This window comes from Lotus japonicus, chromosome 6, assembly GCF_012489685.1.
Source record: "Lotus japonicus ecotype B-129 chromosome 6, LjGifu_v1.2".
Taxonomy (NCBI): domain Eukaryota; kingdom Viridiplantae; phylum Streptophyta; class Magnoliopsida; order Fabales; family Fabaceae; genus Lotus; species Lotus japonicus.
In genome coordinates, this window is record NC_080046.1 from 8300559 (window position 1) to 8317298 (window position 16740).

Consider the following 16740-nt stretch of genomic DNA (forward strand, 5'->3'; position numbering starts at 1 on the left):
CTGCGGATCAGACCATCGTCTTCCTCAGCTTCAGTTCCACTGATCGAGTAGACCCTTCCACCAGCAGTAGGCCTCCTAGCCCCAGCAACATTTGCAGCAGCCTCAACTTTAGGAATCCTGCACTCTGCAGCAGTGTGGCCTGGCTTGTTGCAGTTCCAACACGCCGCAAGACTCTCAGAACAGTGGTTGGCATAGTGCCCCTTTTTGTTGCACCTGAAGCAAGTCACATCCTCCCGATTCCCAGATGGGGTTCTTAGTGCAATTGCATTTCCACCAGTAGGATAAAAGGACCCAGAAGTTGTCCCCCTACCCTGAGGACGAACATACGGCTTCTTCTGGAAATGCCTACCCTTGTCACCTCTTCCTTGGTTAGTCCTAGCCGGACCTCCACTTCCTTGGTAAGGCTTGTTCAGACCTTGGAATTTGCCCCTTGCATTATCAATGGCCTCAATCCCCTTGGTCTTCTCCACCAGCACTTGGTAGCGATTCAGTCCTAGCGGTTGCACCGCCCTCTGCAGCTCATAACACAGCCCCTCAATGAATCGCTCACACATGTAGCCTTCATCAATCTGTCCTCTAAAGTAACGGAAGTGTTTAGCCAACGACTCCAACTTTGCAGCATACTCAGCAACGGTCATGCCTCCTTGACGGAGTCTCAGAAATTGTGCTTCCTTAGCGGCTCTAGCACTTCTAGGAAAGTACTTGTCCAAGAAAGCTCCACGGAAACACTCCCAAGTGATGGCTTGATGGTCAGCCTCCATCATAGCCCTAGCCCCACGCCACCAATACTCAGCTTCACCCGTTAGCAGGTAGGTTGCATAATCAACTTTCATCTCTGCAGTTGTACGCAAGAAGGTAAAAATCTTCTCCAACTCTTGGAGCCATAAGTCAGCTTCTTCCGGATCGAAGCCCCCAGAGAACTTCGGCGGATCCTGACGCTTGAAATCATTCAGACCCCTGGTCTGAGCAGCAGCTAATTCACGTTCCTCCCGCTGAACACGGCGAGCATTCTCTTCAGCTTGGTTTTGTGCAGCCACCAAAGCAGCAGTAGCAGCACGTTGAGCTTCAGCTTCCTCCCTTGCAGCTGTGTTAGTAACTTGTTGTGCCATAAGGGCAGTCAGATTAGCAATAGCTTGCTCCATCGGATTCATGCTGTCTGAACCTTGAGTCTCGATCGGTTGTGGAAACCTCCTGTTCCTGTTTTCATGAACAGTCAAAGACCACAACAGATACTCAGGCCAGAACAACACAAAGTTCTATAATAACTAACTATGTATATACTTATATCAAATGTATAATTAACAATAACTAGCATAAGGTTATTCACTTACGAATAACCTTCAAAAATAATCTATATAAACAGTAATCAAGCACACTCTTCCTCCGATTGACACCCCATCAATCGGTCTCAGAGTTCAAACATCTTAAGTAGGCACTCTACCCAAAAGCTCTGGTTTTCTAGACCAAAGCTCTGATACCACAATTGTAACACCCCAATTTCTCAACTGAGGAGTCACATTAGTAACCTAACAAAGTCTAAGGACCAATCTGCAATCCCTAAAAACCAAGGGAATTTTTTTTCTGTAAAACAACTAAACACTTCGGCTAAAAGGTTGGAAACATACCATAACTTTATTTAGATAACTTGTTTCCCGATATACAGTAATAATAGTTTACAATACCATAAGTAAGGTTCAGAATAAACATGCGCACTTTAACAGTGGCGGAAGCAAGACTTTAATAACAGAGTTCTCATAAAGTAAAAGAGACTCCAACATAATCCACAAGAAGAGAAGCAAAGCTGCTTCTCATAACTCTACTCCACCGCTTACAACTCGATCTCCAACTCGAGTAGCTATGCCTCGGCGGAAGGATCTCCATCGCCTAATAGCGTTAAGCGCCCAAACAACAAGTAGCAAATAGAAAGAGTTAACTCCATGCAATTACCATGTATAAAAGAGAAAAATCATGTTGTTCGAATTTAATTACCTGGCATGGTAAATAACTAGCAACATAACTCAACTCATATATCAACAACTTAAACATAAATCGGACTCAGATAATAATAACCTCAACAATGTAACATCAAATCAGATATCAATAAACCAATACGAAAATCCAACAACATAGGGTCAGGTGTTAGTTCCCTATAATGCAACTATATGCTGCTAACAAAAATGGATCGATCAATATCGTCTCTCAAGACGGGACAATGATAGGACACACCTCCTCATCGCCACTTATAACGTCATACATGACGGGACAATCATAGGACACACCTCCTAATCGCCACTTAACGTCACACAAGACGGGACAATCATAGGACACACCTCCTGATCGCCACTTAGCACCTCGCAAGATGGGACAATGATAGGACACACCTCCTCATCGCCACTTGACTCAAGCCCTATATGCCAAGTCAGACAATAACAAAGCCCACCCAAGGACGAATCCAAAGTAACCACATGTTTCATCCACTAGGAAGCAGTAACGACAGAAACCAGTAAACGGCCGAAGCCTCTCAGAAAACATTTTCCAAATTCAGCATAATAATCATAATCATCTGCCAATCAATATAAACATCTTCATCTCAAACACAGGCAGTGCGATAAAAGCATGCAAGACTCAAAGACGCTCTAAAACCGAGTTACCCTTACCTTCGTGAGTAGAAGTTGGGCATGGAAATTGCGAACCTAGAACAAAGAAAACACAATCATCAACACAAGCTTCACTAGGAGCAACACGATCTACTAATACTAATCGAAATCGTAAAGAAAGCCTCTAAAGCTTCAGAGTTCCTATTTAGGCACAAATTGACAACGGAGACTTCGTTCGCTAAAACGAGCATAACTCGAGCTACAGAACTCAGAATGACACGAAACCGGCGCCAAAATTTCGACAATTGAAAGAGCTACGCAATGGCTCAGGTCATAGAGACCCAAAAATTATTTTTGGACACGGTACCCAAGCAATTAGGTTTCGGCCACTATGGAAAATAGGGTTTTCGAACTTTTTCTTCGATCTAAATCAATTCACAAGGTAGTTTTAGGGTAAAACTAAGGCAAAGAAATTGTCGGAACAATTTTCGGACAATCGGGTCGAAATACGACTATCCAGGGGCATTTTGGTCCAAAATAAAGGCTCAAAACTTCAAAGTTATCAGTTCGGAAAACAAATTTGACAGCATTGATCCTCATGACATCCGTGACAACAAATCCTAAAGGCACGAAGTCAGATTACAGCTTTTCGACAATAAAGTTTCGAAATGTGCGACTAATGGGGTTTTGAATCAATTTTTCAGATCTTGGACAACTGAATCGCAATCGGCGATTACTGACAGAGGTTTTAGACTCATGGGAACATAAGGAACATAACCCAACCAAGAAATCAAGGAAATCGGACAATTTTAGAAAAAGCTCAAAACTGTGAGCACAGAAACGACTTCAGAAACGCAACAGAAACAGTAAACAGAGGTAGGATTCATGCTAGTTACCTCGATACCTAGAAGTAGGGACGAACTGCACGAAGATTGGTCAAGTTTTCGTGAAAATTTCTCCTCTCCTCCTCTCTCCTTGCTCGCGGCCTTGAATGGGTGAGAATGAAGAGATTTTGCTTTTTCGAGCTATTTATAGGCAGGTGAAATCGCGGGAAAATGAAAATTTCGCGATTCCGATTTTTGCAGCACGTCCACCGAGGAATTCTAAGAGAGATTCTGGCGTCAGAATTCCAGAACTCAAAACAATTATCTATGATTTGGGAAAAACGATATCTAAAATCCCAAAGGCGGTGTAAGTTAATCTGTCCCGAAAAACTACTTTTTGCTGTGATGCTCAGACGACAAAACTTCCTTCTGAAGAAAGATTGGAAATGTCGAAACAAATCTGGCAATGCGGACGGAAACTTCGTTAGAAGTCCCGAATAGAAAAAGTCTTCATCCATCGCTCGAATCTAGGGTTTCGAAGCAAGGAAATTAGCGTCGTCGGACTTCCGAAAAGTGAATACTATCGTGCGTACAGTCTAGAGTTCCGAAATGAAACGCTGGTCGAAGGAAAAATAAAGAAAATCTTTAAATTTTCCAAGGATTCGAAATCTCACTTAAAACGTTGCTCTAAAGCGAAATTAGCCTATTCTGGACACGCTTGCCATAAGGCGGGTGTGCAGACGACTCGCTCTAATTCCTAAAATGACTACGCAACATTTCTCAAGCAATTCCTGAACTTTCTTCTTCATTAATCTTTCTCAAATATCAAACTCCTGTCACGCTTACACTGATTCTACGCGTGAGTCGGAAATTAGCTTGTTCTGAAAATCCAGGTCTTACAATTTCTGCCCGCGTGCCTCTTACACCACACAAAGGTAGTCAGATCAGCCGTAACCCGTAGGTCTGCCATTTCGGTCTGCTACAAGAGTCGTCTACAAACGCTCTTACATGGCATTCCGGGTCTTATGACCATTTTGGAAACCGACGAGGTCCAGAGTACGTCCTGTGTTAATACCTCATTAATGTTGCATGAATGCAGGATGATTAGTCAATCAACGTCTCTGAATCTCACTCGACACGTCGCCACGTGTTCTAGTTAAATTAAAGTCTCTAAAAGCTTACTCTAAGGTAACAGTCGATTCTGCGACAAAAGACACATCTTCACAACAACACATAGCTCATGATGATCTCCAAATCATCTGACTCATCTCAATCCGATGGTCAAAACTGCTCAACGAGCAAGAGTATCAACATACTCGGAAACTATCAATTTCCCGGACTTATCCCCCGGATAGCCCAACAACACAGCTGCTCCAACAGCACAAGAGCATCAACATACTCAATACTCCTCAACACTTGGATCCGACGACACTTCTCGTTTTCCAAAAACTAAGATTTGCATCTTAAGCTTCCTTTCGAGTTTGTTATCATTATTTGAAGATTTAGAGGTTGTTTAATGTCTTATGAGTTTTCTTTACAAAATAATATCCTTTTAGTCTTATCGCAAAAATCTTATAAGTTCTCGGGATCTCCTAATCCCCAACTGACTCCAGAGAATGTCTCGATCCATAAACACCATAACAAGGCCCGAATCTCATTCGTCCTATCAAACTTTCTCAAAACTCTCAAAATAAAATCGGCATGACCTGCCCGCTATTCTCACTACTCAGAAACTCAAATTTCAGTGTAAAAGCATAATTAACTCAGCACAATCAACCAACATGTCATATATCAACATATTATGCAATAACCACGTAGCACTTAGCATATAAGGCATGCATCACACATCCTAAATTACCCACTTAGCACTTAACATGAAATTCACTCTCAAAAACATTCAGTAGATGAATCATCTACATTGTCAGCCGAAGCCTCAGAAAACATTTTTCCAATCAAACACAACCAAGTGCATAAACAGTAAATCAATGTCGAAAGCATCGACCCTAAGCATTAACTAGAGATTCAGTGAGAAGCCCTCACCTGTAGGTTCTCAAGAGTGATCTTCGAACTCTTCCTCACAAGCAAAGCGTTGCTCCTCAGGAAATTCCTCAAAAGCACCTTTAAAGTAAAACCACAGAATACTATCAGAATCTATCGGAAACTAAGCTATCAATACTTAATAAGGTTACACGAAGTAGTATATACTCCGAGGTACGATAATCTAGCGCGAAAGGACAAGTTTTCGGAAAAGGAAATTTTCCTCCTCCCCCCTTAAAGGGCTCGGCCACTTTTGGTAATTGTGGGGCTCGATTTTTCTTCGATCAAACTTGGTTCCTATGCTATCATTAGCCGTAACTAAGGGTATTCTAAACTCGGAAAAATTATCGGATCAAAAACTGTCGCAGGGGTATTTTGGTCACTATTTTTATCTCAGAATTTCAAAACTGAAATTTCGAAAAACAAATTGGATGGGGACGTCACCAACGACGTTTATGACAACTAATCCTACTAGCACTAAGCTAAGGCGATAGTTTTCAGCCCAAATAACGAAGCTTTACTCCAAAAATGGGTATTTGAGGCATAAATTGATTCCGGCGGAATTTCGGCGACATAACGGAAAAACTAATCCGACAGAAGTGATCTTGGGCACGTAAGGAAGATGTTTAGAATCAAAAATGAAATATTCAGGATAGTTTTGCAAAAACCTCAAAACTATCAGCTCAGAAAAGTCTAGAGAAAAGCTATGGAAAAAGCGATCAGAGGTAAGGATTAGCGACTATACCTCGAAACCTTGAAGTAGCAACTGATTAATCGACGATCAAGCAAGAAATGAAGAAAAGCTCTTCTTCCTTCCTCTTCAATGGAGCTCGCGGATTTGGGAGAGGAATGGAGGAGTTTTTGTGATTTTTCTCACCTTTCTTGCTATATATAGAGGATGGCAAAACGCGGTAAAATGAAAGTTTCGCGAATCTGATTTTTCCGGCTTCATTCTCCATGAATTCTAAGATATGTTTTGGCGAAAGAATTCCAAAACTAAAATGAGGTCTCCTTGTATTTTTGGTAACTAATGCAAAGTCGGTGTAAAACTATTTTACCCGATAAGTTGCTTTTTGCATCGAATGTCGGAATAGAAAACTTCCTTCTGAAGAAAGATTGAAATCATCAAGAGAAATGGGTGTACGCGTGTGGAATCTTCATTTGATGTTCCGAATAGAAAAAGTCTTCATTGTCGGGTGATTCTAGGGTTTTGAAATACCAGGGTTTCGGTTTCGGCAAACTTCCGATGATTGGAATCGGACGTTCGTAGATCCTAGAGTTTCGCCTCGAAACGATTATCATATATGGAAAAAGAGAAGTTCTAACATTTCTCTGAAGATTTTTGGAATTAATTTCCATCGTGCCTATAAGTGAAAACTAGCTATTTACTAGGGTTTCTGACCTAGGTTTAAGCGTATATCGATCGTGCTATACCTTTTATCGACTTCAATACGATCCTCAGACTTTTCCTGAACTTTCTCCTTCATACATTTATTTCATTTGGTAAACTCTAGTTCAGGTTTCCCTTCACGATACATCAACCCTAATCGTGAATAGGATTTTATTTACTTGGCATAAGTTTAAAAACTTGGGCCTTACACTACCGCTACAACCACCACCCTTCGCCACTGCCACCACCATTGTCGTATGCCCTACAACAATACTGCCACCACCACCATAGCCAATTCCACCACCCTTCACAATCGCATCCATTATCCTCCACCACCACCACCACTACCGCCACAACTACCACCCCACAGTGTTGACGCCATCACTGCCATATATATATATCACCACCATCATCGCCACCACCCTCCACCAAACATATGATTGTATCAATTTAAATAATATGACAAGTCATACAATGTATGATCAAATTTGTATAATATTAGCTTTTTTTCACAGGCATTATCCTCTCAAACCTAATATTATCAAACTTTATATTATATAGCATATCAAACGGTTCCTTAGTTAACGTATGAATATATTACACTTTATTTGGATAGAGAGAAAATAAATAGAAAAAAAGGAAAATGTGAGTTATGGAAGGAAAATTGACTCTTTGTATGTTTGGACCGAGGAAAAGAAAAATATTGGTGGGTCCCATACATTTTGGTTGAGAGAGGTTTCTAATATTTTTAGATATAGCTGAAACAAAATAATTTTTTTTTAATAATAGTTGAACATGTAAATTTTTTTATTGTTAACTTTGTTTTTTATTTTGGTCGAAATCTATACATTATAATTTTCCATCTCTTTTCTTTTGTTTTGGTGTTTCCCGTGAAAAGCTTAAACATATGTTCGGTTTTTTTTGTTAGAATAGGACTTGGAGCTGGGCAAGTGGGTATACTGCAACTACTTGGGATCTATATATAGGTAGTAAAAATTTATTTTTTAGGCTTAAATGCATTTGGTGCCCCTGATGTTTCAGGTTCATGCAAATGATACTCTCCATCTATTTTTGTCGACGTTTGTACCCTCGATGAAACAAAATAGTGTAGTGAGTACCCCTCCGTCAGTTCAACGTTAAAAAACTAACGGAAGGTGCTGACGTGGCTTTTTTATTTATTTTTATGTGGAAATTACATTTAAAATTTTAAAAAGAGGGAGAGGAAAAAGGAGAGGGTGGGGGGATTCGAACTCAGGATCTATAAGTGGCAAAACACAACCCTAACCAGTTGAGCTACACAAAGAATTGATATATAATGCAATACAATTTTATTTATATCTTTATTTCGTCATTTTCTTCTCACCAACACAGTTCTTCTCCCTTTTCCTTTCCCTTTCACGCTGCCATTTCCCCTTTCCCTCTCCTCTTCATGTTTTCCTTCTCTTGGTTGTGTCTTCTTCTTCACCTTATCACCACCGTCACCGTGTTCCTTCCAAAGTTTCTTCTCCTTCAAAGGACAACACCATGAAACTTACCCAAGCTTTGTCCTCCTCAACCCAAGATCAGATTTGGGCTTGGAGTTACCCCCACTTCCGCCAGTGGCCGACCACCACCACCACCACTGTGAGTTCATCTTCTTCATTCGTCTCCGGCGAGACCGCCACCAACACCATATTCGTTGCACTTGAATCGGCTAAAAAACCCCACAAAATCATCATTCCCGTCTACCCAAGTGAAGAGGAACGACCAGAAATGCCTCTTGGACGTCTCACGGCCGCGATCTGGTCGTTCACCGACGAACCATCCGACCTGTAACTGCGATTTCCTGGAAAACCGTTGAGAAATTGGAGAAACGGATGCCACCACCGTGTTCCTGGCCACGAAAGGATGGAGAACCATTACACTTTTCCCCCCCGGCGACATCTCCGACGCGGGCCACCATCCTTGCCGGCGACACTTCGCCGGAAAATCTCCAGAATTGCGTTTTGGTAAGTTTTGACCTACAGAACTCATTTTTGGACTCCAAACTTCAATATTAAATAGAGAATAAAGTGTTGGTTGTTGAATAAAGGTGAAAAGGTGAAGAAGAAGAAGGGTAATCTATCGTTCTACACATGAGCTAGATGCTAATGATGTTGTTAGTATCAGCATGTGGGTTGAAAGCCACCTGAATTGTGTTTTCTTCTATGAAGATTTCTCAAACTCAGATCCTTTCATTTTGGGTATTCAAACTGAGTAGCAATTGCAAAAAAACTAACATCAAATGGATAAATGATATAAATAAAATTGTGTTGCTTAATATATCAATTGTTTGTGTAGCTCAACTGGTTAGGGGTGGGTTTTGCCACTTATAGGTCCTAGGTTCGAATCTCCCCCACCCTTTTTTTCAACTTTCAAAACGTGGTAGGTCCAAAAAATTTAAAAAAAAAAGCCACGTCATCACCTCCGTTAGTTTTTTAACGTTGAACTGACGGAAGGGTACTCGTTACACTATTTTGTTTCATCGAGGGTACAAACGTTGACAAAAATAGATGAAGGGTGTCATTTGCTCGAACCTGAAACATCAGGGGCACCAGATGCATTTAAGCCAGCCTATTTTTTATAGGGGCCTTAGGCATGTGCCTGTATGACCTTATGCTATCTGCGACCCTGCCTATCTCTCTCAAATGATGCACGCCCTTTAGGTGTACCTCAATCTTTATTCTTAGGCAAGAGATGCTGATCCTCCCTTAAGTGAGACCAACCACATTTCCAAACCAGATTCATAAGTGTTCTTGAGGATAAGAAAAGAAAAAGACAGAGACAAAATGAGAGAAATCTAAATCTATGCGTCAGGGATATCCGTAACCCATGTATATCTATCGATTTGACACCCCAATTAACTTTCACTTCATACTTACTCTTCTACTACGTCGACATCCGTGTCAAATTTGATTTCTAATAGGTTTATTTAAAATTTATCTGAATTTGTTCCTTTCACATTTTGGGTGGTTATTCTTTTCACATTTTCAAGTGTGCTCCAATTCCATAAAAGAAGCATTAAATATTGTACAATTATTGGATAGCTATCACTCTGCATTCAAAGAAATAAAAAAGGAAAAAAAATAAGGGAACAAGGAGCACAACAAAGCTAGATCCCAAGTCCAACATGATCATTGACGCCATCTGTGATATAACACTTCCACGTTTTATTGTTTGCCAAACAAGCAATGCACAACTATAAATACCCCAAACCTACAAAGATCAAAATCAGCTAAACAATCTTATAAGTTTCTCATCAAAATTAATCCAAGGCAAATGGCAGAGAACAAGGTGGTTCTGTTGGATTTCTGGCCAAGTTCTTATGGAATGAGGGTGAAAATCGCTTTGGCAGAGAAGGGCATCTCATACGAGTGCAAGCAAGAAGATTTTCAAGCTAAAAGCTCTCTGCTTTTAGAGATGAACCCAGTTCACAAAATGATCCCTGTTTTGATTCATAATGGAAAACCCATATGTGAATCACTCAACATCGTTGAGTACATTGATGAAGCTTGGAACCACAAACCTTCCCTTCTACCAGCTGACCCTTACAAGCGATCTCAAGCCAGGTTTTGGGGAGATTACATTGATAAAAATGTAAGATATCTTTTTACTATGTATATTGTTACGAATTTAATTAGTATATATGTTAGGGTTAAATGTGTTTTTAGTACCGTAAAATAGGTGTGAATTGAATTTGGTTCCTAAAAAAAATCATAAATTTTGGCCCAAAGCCCCAAACCATCACTGAAATATGTGAAGTTAATCTTATGGTGGTTTAAATTCTGCACCATATGGACTAAAATGTGAGTATTTCAAAAGTTTGATCACATCCTACATATGCTTCTTGTCCACAATTTGCACATTTCATCATTCTTCTGATCTTCTCTAACATGATGTAATTGTAGGTATACAGCATTGGAAAGAGAGTGTGGACAGGAAAAGGTGAAGATCAAGAAGAGGGCAAGAAGAAATTTATTGAATGCTTGAAGATTTTGGAAGGAGAGCTTGGAGACAAGCCATATTTTGGTGGTGATAACTTTGGGTATGTGGATGTGGCTCTTGTTCCGTTCACCAGCTGGTTTTACACGTACGAGACATGTGGGAAACTGAGCATAGAGGAAGAGTGTCCCAAGCTTGTGGCTTGGGTCAAGAGGTGCATTGAAAAAGAGAGTGTGAGGAAGGCACTCCCTCACCCTCACAAGATCTATGAGTTTGCCCTGCAATATAAACAGAGAAATGGACTTGAGTAAAGATTGCTGCTGATGAAGCAAACTCTGTGTTCCGTGGAGAATAATACATTATGAGTGTAATCTCAATAATGTAAAATTTGCATGTTTTGTTTTGTTTTGTTTTTCCCACATAAAACATGTTCTTACTATGTCTATGTAACCGTCTTCCCTGGGCCGAAGTTTCTGTCATACTTCTTATCAATATATTTATTTGGCTTCTACAAAAAATATTGCACAATTTGAATTTTGCTCAACATGTGATTGGAGTCTTTATTCCATGACTACTTTTAATGACTTTTTGAATTACTTTAGTTTATCTTAAAAATTTATGTATGATTTAGATTGTGTTTGTATGATTTACATTTTTGTCAATGTAACCTCCCTGTAAAAAAAAACACAATTTTGCTCAACATGTGATTGGAGTCTTTTTGTAACCGTCTTCCCTGTTTTGGGCCCAAGTCTCATACTTCTCAAAAAAAAACTTTGGTTAGAATATTAAAAATCATTATGTTTTAATTTAAAATAAACACACCCTTAACATAATAAATACAAATGCTTCCAAATAAAATAATGAATCATTATTATTTTTTGGCTTAAATATGTTGGAGGTCCCTCTAAAATAGGGGTCCTTTGGTTAAGGCCCCTGCAACAAATTTTGGGTGGAATAAGCCCCTAATGTGAAAATAATATATAGGGATAAGCCCCTGCCGTGAGGTTCCGTTTAATTTTTGATGATTCTACAAACGATGCTGACGTGGATTATATTTTGTGAAAATTATTCAATTAAAGAGGGTGTCCAACATATTTAAGCCTTATTTTTTTAGATCATAGTTTTCTTTTTCTTTTTTAGACTTCGAATTAAATAAACTTGAACCGGTATAGACGCCAAATAATCCATAGAAACAAACGGAAGAGCATTGGTGGGGACTTCCTCCACCCATACCAAACCGGCATAAGTAGAGACCCTCCTAGCAAGAAAATCCGCAACCAAGTTACCAGAACGTCGAACAAAAGACAAAGTCATTACATCAAACAAATCCGGGGCTTCTTCCACCTTTGGAATAGTTGCAAGCAATCCGTTTCAAAACAAATCCGGCGAAAACAGAAAAAATAGCCCACTTTTAAAAGTAACACCCTAATTAGAGGAGGTTTCTACCGGAAGCTTTTTCTCTTATAAATGCTGATATGTTGACTTCAATGTCATCTCTTTGAATTTTTTTATTGGTCAAAGGATCTTAGATTGATAATCAAAGGATGCCCAGCGACACTTACAAGCAAGCTTACAAGAGACACTTACATCAGTGAAACTATACTCAAGGACTAAAATTACAATGCATTACAGATTAAACCATTAAAATTAAACATTTACCGTCAATCAGCAAACTAACACCTACAGAGATCCAAAATTTCAAAGATCACCAATGTGTCAAACTGACTTTCTGGACAGTGTTAATATTCCATTTTATCTCTTTGAATTAAAATAAGCATCTTTCAAAAGCAAATGTAACACCCTAATATAAAAAATTGGTACTATCAAAAAAAAAAAGTAAAAAGCAATCCGTTCTCTTTTTTACAATGAAGACCTTACAGAGAGTCCATTATTTAGGCCCAGTTTGGAAGAACTTATTTGAGCTTATCTGACAGCATAAGCTCTTATGCCAGTGTTTGGGAGAGTTTATGCAAACAACTTATGGTATGCCATAAGCTATTTTCAGCTTATTTTCATAAGCTACTCAGGATAGCTTATGAAAAACAGCTTATGCTTATACACAGCTTATTTTTAATTTATTTCAATAAATTTTTAAAAATAGCTTATGAATAAGCGCTTATGTCATAAGCGCTTATGACCATAAGCGCTTAATTAAGCTGTTTATCCAAACGGGGCCTTAGTTTTTTTTAATTACTTTTGGGCCAAAGTTTCTAAACGGTCTAAGCCCATAACAAAATTGACGAATTCACCCACCAGAAGAAGCAGGCAAAACCCTAAACGCCTCTCTCCCCTTTTATAAATACCCTCTCCATTCGCATGTGTACTCAAACCTCGTGAATACAGTAGAAGCATTAGCGGCTATGTTCTCGTTTCAAACTATTTTCCTCTCGGAGATTCTGTTATAGCTTCTTAGTTTTTTCAATTCTCGTTTAACTATTGTGATTTTTGTTTGTTTGTTTGTTTATGAATGATGAAATTTGGTATGAGATTTGAATCCGTTCACAATAAGCCGATGCTCTGGATTAGTAATGAAGGAACGCATGGTTATGTGAACGGAAATTGATTTAGCGCTTGGGTCAACATGTCTGCTCTCTCTGATTCCTGAATTGATTTGAGGGCCTGGTTGCGACCTACATTCTTTCCTTTAAATCCTCATTTTTTAAACATTTTTCTGTGAAATTTAAGGATTAATTGATCGGGATTACAGATCTATTAACTTGATGAAGGTTCCTTTTGCAATATCATTGACTTGAATAAAATAAATATATTGGATCAAATTTTTTATTGAAAACGTCATAGTAGTATAGTACTATAAACCGGCAAAAATCGTTAACTTCCTGAAGCTTCCTATGCCCTTAATTTTGGAAGGCGTTTGTTACAAGTTATCAAAAATGGGTAAATAGTCAAGTTGGTCCCTAAATGTGTCAGCCGCTTTTAAGTTGGTCCCTAAACTTCTAAAATGCCTCCCGTGGTCCCTGAATGTGGCAAAACACATTCACGCTAGTCAAGCTAGTCCTTGACATTAAAAAATGAGACTGCCGTTAACTGAATCTTTTTTTTGTAATTTTTTTACTTACGTGGAATGCCTACGTGGAACTAGAATGTTGGGAAAAAAATTTATACGTCAAATTAGTCCCTGAATGTAGCAAACAGTCCCCAATGTAAAAAAAAAGTGAATTTCTATCATAATTTTGTCATCTTCATCCCTAATCATTTTCAACCTCTATTATCTTCTTCATCTTAAAGTTTAAATTTGAAACTCAGAAACCCAGAAAAATTTCTAATTCAAGAAAAAATAAAATTAAAACCCCTAATTTTTTTCTAATGTTAAATTTATTTTTGTTCATCTTCTTCTATTGAAAATCAAACCCAGAGACTCATGCCCGCGAGTATCATTTCTGAAAACAAACTTAGAGACTCAAAACATTCACTTGTTTCAAAACAGCCAATTATTAGTATATTGTAGGAAACTTCATCCCTGACAGAAATATTAAAGACATTCTGAGTAAGGTTTATGCATCCACAATTTGAATATATCTATCATAGAATTAGCAATAAAAATATCAAACTCAATACCCATCCTCAAAGTAAATGCACGGACTTCCATTCCTGACTTAAAAAATCCAAATTCTCCTAATACTGGTAACATACTGGAAAGGGTAACAGAGTTTGGTGTCATTCCTCTATTAAACGTCAACCTAAATGCATCCAGAGCATCCTTGCACAACCCTCTGAAAGAAAAAGTGGTAATAATAGCATTCAGATCCAAAAAGCTTCGAACTTCATGACAAATTGAACCCAGTAAACTTCAACAATGAGTTAATTTTCACAATGAGAGTTTTCAACCCATCTTGTTCAGATTTTCAGATTTTGTTCGCATCTTGTTCAGATTTTTTCTCTTCAAAACCCCATCTTCTTCTTATTGCAATCTCAAAGTTCTCAACTTTCCTACTTCCCATAAACTCTTTCCTCTCACTCAATCCAAAACCTTTCTCCACCCCACCCACTTCTCCTTGCAAAACCCCTCTCAGTTCTCAACTAGATGCGAAACTGGACAACCCAGATGCAGATGCAAAGTCTCCACCTTTGTCGAAATCTCGCATCTAGTGGAGTAGCTGGATTTGGAGCCTCCGAATCTGAGATTTGATTTGGTGGAAGAAGATGAAGGTTGAGGGAGGTTGGTGTTGGTGGAAGAGGGTTTCGATGGTGGTGGTGGTGTTGGGTGAGAGAGGGGTTTTGGTGGTGGTAGTGGTGGTGTTTGGTGGGGCTTCAATGGTGTTGGGTTTCTAATTTTGAAGGAGTTGGGAGGAAGAAGATGAAGGTTGAGGGAGGAGGAAGAAGATGAAGGTTGGCTTTTTTTTTTTTATAAGCAAGATGAAGGTTAGTTGTTTAATTTTATCTTAAGTTAATTAAGGTGACAGAGACCAATTTGACCACCATTTATGCCTATAAGTCTCTGACACGTGTCCTGTGAGTTTCATTTTTTTGGGGGAAACTAAATAATTTCCACATCAGCCCTCATTGATGGAAAATAAAATTCCAGGTCCGACTTCCGTTAACGGCAGTCTCATTTTTTTAACGTCGGGGACTAGCATGAATGTGTTTTGCCACATTCAGGGACCACGGGAGGCATTTTAGAAGTTTAGGGACCAACTTGAAGGCGGCTGGCACATTCAGGGACCAACTTGGCTATTTACCCTATCAAAAATTGTTTTCGGGTATGAGGTTTTTCAGGAATAGTAGAACCGGAATAAAATGTGTTTGGTTAATAAATTCAGGTCCTGGGCATATTTTTAAATTTTAATTAATTAAAAAATAAAAATTGAAATAAAATGAAATGTTTGTGGAAAATAACTTCCATAAAATGCTCATCTAGTCCATGATTCTTGGGAATAATTTTTCTAAAACTTATAACAAACATGAGAAATTTACATTCTTGGCATTATTTATTGGGAATGTTCAAAGTTTCCTTTTACCAAATGTTCCCTTTGAACTTAATTAGGTTTAATATCTCTTTTGATGCCTTACTTATCACAATTTTACATTTTGGTCCCTCTAAAAAATATTAATAAAATTAGTATTTTATATTTACACTTTTACTGTTTTAGTCCCAAATTGGGATCACTTTTGCAAAGAATTAAGCAATGTGGAGGTTCAAAAATTCTAAATTTTTTTATTGGGACTAAAAGTGCAAAATAGTGATGAGTGAGGTACTGATAGAGCTATTAAGCCTTTAAATTATGTAGAAAAAGGTTTTCAGAAATCAACAATTGAAATAGTGTATAATGCGGTTTTGTACTAGACTTGGTGGAGTGGTAATCAGTTACACATATGCCCCCCTATCTTTATTTTTGAGGCTTCTGCTTCTAATTTTGAACTTTGGCTTCTTTGGGCTTGTGACTAATAATTTCGATTCTTGTTCTTCTGGTTCTCTTTTTGTTTGTGTTTTACTTGTTATTCATTATAATTTCTTTCACATAGAAAATGAAAGCCAATTTGCAGAGCAAGAGCGTCAATAAAAAATAACGCACCTTGCCTTGAAGGTTGGCAAAATTAATCACCATTGCGATTCTCCGTGCCTATCAAGTTGATTCACGTCGTTTTGACGATGGTCTCGAACAAATCGCTACATTTTTAACACGTTTCATTATTTTTCTCTGTTTGATATTTCTGAAATCTTTTATTTCTGATAATGGATCTATTTCATGAATTAGTAAGATTTAAAAAAAAGATTAAAATGGTTTTAGAATGTTATGTACTTATGCTCATATATAACTGAATGTAACTCTAATACCAGACTTTGAGTTTAGAATGGATGAAAATATGCACTTGATTAGGAATAAGAATAGAATATGGTGGTGACTGGTGAGGCTTATCTGATTGACAAAAGATCAATGAGCCTCACCATTATATTTTATATTCCTAATTTATT

At 38.4% G+C, this 16740-nt stretch overlaps 1 protein-coding gene, 1 long non-coding RNA gene and 2 other non-coding genes across 4 annotated transcripts; 3 read left to right on the top strand and 1 right to left on the bottom strand.

Annotated features, from left to right (window-relative positions):
- Window positions 1–1611: 1611 nt before the first annotated feature.
- LOC130726218 (uncharacterized) lies at window positions 1612–3657 on the bottom strand. The gene is made up of 3 exons (XR_009014746.1): window positions 3494–3657; window positions 2658–2693; window positions 1612–1884 (listed from the first exon to the last, which is right to left on the bottom strand). It is a non-coding gene; the product is annotated as an uncharacterized LOC130726218 (long non-coding RNA).
- A 6353-nt stretch (window positions 3658–10010) lies between these two features.
- LOC130726474 (probable glutathione S-transferase parA) lies at window positions 10011–11300 on the top strand. Its single transcript, XM_057577754.1, has 2 exons — window positions 10011–10463; window positions 10775–11300. The coding sequence occupies exons 1-2, from the start codon at window positions 10146–10148 to the stop codon at window positions 11117–11119; spliced, it is 663 nt and encodes a 220-aa protein (XP_057433737.1). The 5' UTR covers window positions 10011–10145; the 3' UTR covers window positions 11120–11300.
- A 2034-nt stretch (window positions 11301–13334) lies between these two features.
- LOC130727131 (small nucleolar RNA snoR100) lies at window positions 13335–13446 on the top strand. The gene has a single exon (XR_009015167.1). It is a non-coding gene; the product is annotated as a small nucleolar RNA snoR100 (small nucleolar RNA).
- A 2863-nt stretch (window positions 13447–16309) lies between these two features.
- LOC130727117 (small nucleolar RNA snoR86) lies at window positions 16310–16441 on the top strand. Its single transcript, XR_009015154.1, has one exon. It is a non-coding gene; the product is annotated as a small nucleolar RNA snoR86 (small nucleolar RNA).
- Window positions 16442–16740: the final 299 nt, after the last annotated feature.

Excerpts from the sequence above, each read along its gene's own strand:
- LOC130726474 (XM_057577754.1), top strand. The coding sequence starts at position 10,146 with ATGGCAGAGAACAAGGTGGTTCTGTTGGATTTCTGGCCAAGTTCTTAT. Across the intron at positions 10,464-10,774 it reads GAGATTACATTGATAAAAAT|GTATACAGCATTGGAAAGAG; the intron begins GTAAGATATCTT and ends ATGTAATTGTAG.